General features: G+C 43.9%; 1 protein-coding gene across 1 annotated transcript in view; it reads left to right on the top strand.

Moving 5' to 3' along the window:
• Positions 1-278: 278 nt before the first annotated feature.
• Positions 279-6,000, top strand: part of FZD6 (frizzled class receptor 6) — a 30,881-nt gene continuing 25,159 nt past the window's right edge. The window contains exon 1 of the mRNA XM_050891145.1: positions 279-679. Coding sequence (XP_050747102.1) covers positions 500-679 — 180 coding nt within the window. The 5' untranslated portion in view covers positions 279-499. The remainder of the gene's footprint in view (positions 680-6,000) is intronic.

Raw genomic sequence — 6,000 nt, 5'->3', positions numbered from 1 at the left:
AGGCGGCGCTCCCCGGGACGGGGCGCAGCGGGAGCGCGGGCTGCGCCGTGCCGCGGCCCCTGCGGGGTATGTGGGGGCCGGGGGCGGCCGCAGGCGCTGCCCCGGCGGAGCGGGGAGGGGGGGTACGGGGGGTGCGGTGCGGTCCCGGCGGGAGCTGCCCTGTCTCCTGCAGGCTTGTGGGGAGGCCCAGTTCGGCCTTCGGACGGGTGGTCGCGGTCGGGTTGTTTCTGCTGTTGATTACTCTGTCCTGTCTTTTCGTGCGTCTGCAGCGTACAGGCTGGAGGAGGAAGGGATTGAGTAAAATCGCGATCAGTCAAAATGGGGAAATACCTAAAGCAGTGGCGAGGAGTCTGATCGTCTGCCTTACTGCCTGCGTCCTTGCCTTGCGCTGGAAACAGCAGAGGAAGATGTGTGTTTTTATGCTTGTGCAAAGCCGGTCTGTCTAACTACTGAACTGAATACTGTCTAACTATGTGCTGAAGTTGGAGATCCTGACAAAATGGGAGTACTTGTGTTCTCTGTGACTTGCAGTTTACTTCTAACTCTGGTGCGAGGGCACAGTTTATTCACATGTGAGCCGATTACTATTTCCAGATGTTCAGGAATGCCTTACAATATGACTTTTTTCCCAAACATCATGGGACACTATGATCAGGACACGGCTGCTCTCCAGATGGAGGTAAGTTCTCCCACCCCTACGTGCTACACATGTAAATATAAACACTGTGAAACAACCTTTTTTGCCATTGAGAAATGGTTTGTGATATCTGTTGCACTGAATGACAAGGCAGATAATGTTTAGTGACTAGATGTTTCTTTAAATCTTTCTGGAGTGCACTAGAGCTGCTTGGTTGTATAAGCACTGCGTAAGGGAGCTATAGACACCCTCCCCCCCCCGCCTTGGATCCTGTCTTAGAGTGGAAGAGGAATAGGTGTAGCACAGTAACGTGGCTCTTCAGAGCTCTTTGGCAGAGCTGATCACATATAGCCCAGGCACCTCACTGATATACAGAGCAATTCTTGAAATTCTCTGGGGACATAGCTTATGATATCCTGGCCCGCCTGACTCAGGTAGTGCAAAAGTAACGTTTAGAAGTTGCTCTTTGTTCTTCTCTTCGCTTACATCTACTAAGGAGGGGTACCTAAACTTATTCTTAGCCCTGTTCTCCATTGTGGATTTTGCATTCTGTTGTCCTCTGACTGGATGCTGAAACTGCTGACTGAAAGAGCAACTTTCTTTCCCCCCCCCCCCCCCCCCCCCCCCCCAACTCAAACACTTTTCTTACCTGAACTGACTGTAACATATGGCTCCCCTGAGAATATGCCACCTTGTGGAAAGGCTTTGCCGATAGCAATAGGTGTAAAGGGCCAGAGTCTCTCTGGGTGAGAGGCTTGTAAAACAAGTTTTAAACCTGTTTTAATAATGGCTTTTCAGTGGTAAGAGGAGGGGGAACATCTTGACACAGGTCTTGAAAAGCTTACTGTCTTGTGCTGTGCAGAGAGTGAAACAGAAGTGAGTTGAAAATTAAGAAGTTTCTGGTTTAAAAAAAAAATATATAGGTGGTGTTGGAGGTGGCTACTATTACTAAAATCTTATTTGCATATTCTTTACTGAGTTTGGAGGAGGAGCTTGGTTCGGTTGCCAAAACATTTTTTTTAGTGTTGCTTGGGATAGTCAGGATTCCCTGTTTGGCCTCCAGCAGCCAGCCTGGAAGGGCACAGGCTTTGGTCTCGCATCACGTTTGCCAGCCCAGTGTAGATGTGTGGGAAATTCTGGTATCAAACGTTAAGACACCTGTATGCAAGCAACTGAATTCAGCTGCAGATCTCAGATAAATTGTGGGCTTTTAAATTGGAAGGCAGGCTATAGGCTTCAGTTGTAAACTCTGTGCAGTGCCTTCTCCAGTCATCATTTGTCAGGAATACTTTGTACAGTGTCTGCCACTTTATCTCGTCAGGTATGCTGCTGGTTCTTACTTGGTGTGTCTTAACTAGAACTGTTGAGCCAGCTTTTGTCAGTATTCGTGCCTTCCAGTCATGCTGCTGTTATAGCAGAGAGACCACAGAGCCTTTTTTTGTTAGTTTGCTATGACTGACTTTTCTGAACTGTCAGTAACTTGTGCCTAGTGCATGCCTTCTGCGTGGAGGGAGTCCGTTCTGGAAAGGGTTCATGGCTTACCTGTTCTCATAAAAACTGTGTGGTAGTGAGAAGTTTTGTTGTTTTCTCTCTTTTTTCCATCCTGTCTCCCTTACAACCGCCTCTGACTACTGCAGTGGTTGTTCACTACTCGGCGAACTGACTGCGTGGCTATGTGGAACAACAGTGTCTACTAGAATTCGATTTCCCTACCCTGTTTCATTTGCTTCCTAGTGTTCTGTCATTGCCACTGTCTGGCCTCTAATTTGGTATACCTCACTACTCTAGTGTTGTGCAGACATTTCTAAACTACCTAATGTGTATGTGTGCTGATCTGTCTGCCTTTATTTGTGATTCAGCAGTGCAGATTGACTGCTTGGTCAAACTGAATTTTTCAGACAGCTGCTTTACTAGTGAAAGGGTAAGGAAGTTTCCTCCCATTCTGTATGTAGCTTGTGTTGAATCTGTTGCCAGCGGTTAGATTGGAGTTAATATGGTAACCTTATAGTGGTTCATTGCTGGGCCTTTTTTCTGAGGGAGACCAGTGCATACCAATGTCACTTACACATTTTGATGTGATTCTACGTGGTATTCAGTAATGGCACAGGTATAGTTTGTCCATGGTTGATTGCAACAGGGAACCTTCTCGGGATTGTCAAAGGGTTCTGCTTTTCAGGGGACTTGGTGTTGCAGCAGGGGAGGAGGAGCTATTAACTTCTAGACTATTGTTTAATTTCACTTTGCAGCCATAAAGAGGCAGCAGGTTGGGAGGTGGAGGAGACTTCTGTTGTTTTAAGAGCTTGAATTTTTCTGTAATTGGTAGTCCAAACTTCGTTCATACCAAAGAAAGAATTTTAATAGTATGTTGGTTAAAACTTCTTTCTTTTGATCCTCAGTAGGAATGCTTGAGGGCTTTGGTTTTTAATTCCATCTTGCTCTTCCCCCTCGCCTCCCCACAGCCTGTTCTCAAGACTGGGCATGGTCTTAGGATGTAAACATGGGGTTTTGAGATTGAAGCTTGTAATATTTTCCTCACATTATCTTAACTGACTTTGAGCAAGCTGCTTAATCATGCAATCCCAGGGCACATGGTGGAGACTTCTTCAAGAAATCCAAGTATTTTGTGCAGAAAGGGCCTTGATGTTAGTCCTGTTTTCTGCTCCTATCCCCTCTGGAAACTTCTTCCCATTACTTATTTGGAGTGTTTACTCCCAGAAAGAATGAAGATTTGTCAAGGGGACAAGTCTCACCTGAAGGTGAAGTTCACTCTCCAAAACTGTGGTAACTCTCTCCTATGTCCCACTCTCAAGGCTCTACAGGTGTGTTCTGCTGTGGGGAGTCTTGTATAGCCAGAAGAGCTGTGCTTTCCATCTGCTGGAGCACAAAGGCTTCTGTACAGTTTCTCTACTTTCTGGAAACATGTTAAATTGGCGTTTCTGGGATGGTGTCTTCATAGTAATCCTCCAGGAGAGGATGATGTGGAGCCACTGTCTCAGGTGGTGGTTGTCCTCCAGGAAATCAGCTGATCTGTGGTTTTACGTTTCTGCCTCATGGGTCAACTCTTCGTAACAATGTGCTATATAAACCAGAACACTGAACTGATTAGGGCAGGAAAAAAGACTAACTCAATCTTACAGCCTCTGTTATGGGTGTTCTGGCTAGTGATGATAGTCTCTCTGGGATCTTATTTTCTGCAATAGAAAATTCATGATTTCCAGTTGCTCCCTCCATCCCCCCCATTTTATTTATTTATTTATTATTCTGAGCTTTCAACTGGGCAGATTGAGTTTAGGCTACTTGAGTATGACTTTACATTTCTATTAGTTTTGTGTATACAACAAATGGTGATTTTAGGAAAGTAAAACCACATGGCTTTGTGGTGTGAAGTTTTGTGTATGTTAGCTAAACAGCTGCATGACAGTGGAATCTAATTATTTGCAGATGCTTACTGTATCTGTATCTCAAAGCAGTTTAACGGTAACACTGCTCATGTTACTGCTAGCTCAGACTGGGAGGCTGAAGATCCAGGGTTTGTTTAGTGAGGAAAATGGATGGACACAGCAGAATAGCTGGTTCATTACAGCTATACTTAAATAGGTGTAACTCCCCCTCGTGGTCATCCACAAAACCAAGTCACTTCTAATTCCAAAGTAATTCCTACTTTAACTATCCTGGAATAGGTTGTCAACATAAGGCATTATTCCAGCAAGGCAGAGAATATTACTGTGTCGTAACTTTTGGTCTTAATCTGTTCTGCTGCAGTTCTGGAATGTGTCCGCTGTAGACAAGCCCTTAAGACTTCCTGACCTGGGTAAGATCTACGGGTCTGTAGAAGTACAAAGGCAAAAGGCTTGCCAGTGAGCTTTTAAAGCAGACTATACAAAACACTGGAAAATGTCCCACAGAGAACAATAAAGTACCTCAGAGAGACTGGAAAAATGATTCAGTAGTGAGTTTTCCGTTCACTTCTGAGTTCATGACCATGTGCCAGAATACGTGTGTGTGTGTCTATGGAGAGTTCAGTGCAACTGGCTGCAGCAGTGGGAGAAATTGTATGAGAACTAAGGTCGGTTTAAACTAACAAAACCAGTTTGAAGTGGATTAAGAAGTACCTTCAAAAGCTTAATACTGAAGTTCTGTGAGTTAAAATTTTTAATGTAATCACTTACTTTGCTTCCACTAAATATAAATTTACAATTCAATATGAAGAGACTTCCAAAAACTGGAAACCTGGTGTCTGACAAGCTTAAATCAGTACATATGTGTGTATGTATACACACAGGGAGGAGGAAGCTGTCCACCTTCTGTAGGTTGGGAGTTTTGGGGAAATAGGTGCTGTTTTGTACAGAAGGCTGTTACTGGGATGTTCTGCAAAATAGCACAGATGTGCATTTACTGAAATGCCTACAGACAGGCATCGTGCCCCTCCCTCTTACTCCCTATGAGCAGTGCTTGGTGTAATATGTGAACCACTAGTACCTGAAACTTGAAGCTTAAATCTCTCTGCTCTGAAATTTTTGGTAGCTCAGCTTCAATTAGGAAAGCAATCAATATTCTCTATCTGCCTGGAGTTATGTTTTGTTCCTGATGCTGCCTCAGACCCCAAGTTGGGGAAAAGGTGCAGAGGTATGGGCATTGACCCAGTGGAACAAGCACAAGGGGCTCTTTAATTCGTATTTTGCTTGTAACATTTTTGCTATTTCTTTACCATATATCACTGGTACTAATGGGTAGGGAAGGCTTGTGTAAAGCGTGGTAAACGTAGCATGCTGTACATCATATGTTACTTAGGACAAACTAAGGTAACTTTTCTAGCTTATCAGAACAAAGTGGTGGTCACAAAAGATTTTGGTGGTGAAACAGCTAAATTGCTGCTTGTTAAATGAAAGTTGGCAAATGCAGAAGTATTTTTTTTATAGACGCTTCATATGGATCAAGGGAAATACAAAGCAATACGACTGACTTCTGTGCTGGGTAAGTCGCTAGAAATACAGAATAGTTAGACATGAATAATTCTGTTTTGAGCATCACCATGTCGCTTGTAGAAAAGCTTTGGGTAAGGAGTCAAAACCACATGAATTATACACGTTTGTGTCATTTTGTACAATACCATACAAATTTGGGAAGTGTGTTTTTGTTTTTGCACTCTCTTGCTCTCAGGTGTTCCAAAGAAACGTGTCATCGTTAGTTCTTACAGTGGTTCTTACAGCAACACATTCATAAACCATCTTTGCTGATTCCTGTGGGTACACTAAATTACAGCCACTAAAAAAGTGTTTGTTACCTGTAGTACTGAAGCCCTTCATCAAGCTTGCGCAGATTGTCTGAAACTAGACAGGCGAATGTGTGTAACCCTATTACAC

The sequence above is a fragment of the Gymnogyps californianus genome, chromosome 2 (assembly GCF_018139145.2).
Source record: "Gymnogyps californianus isolate 813 chromosome 2, ASM1813914v2, whole genome shotgun sequence".
Lineage (NCBI taxonomy): Eukaryota > Metazoa > Chordata > Aves > Accipitriformes > Cathartidae > Gymnogyps > Gymnogyps californianus.
The sequence above is the reverse complement of the archived record's forward strand: the minus strand, read 5'-3'. Positions and strand labels throughout refer to the sequence as shown.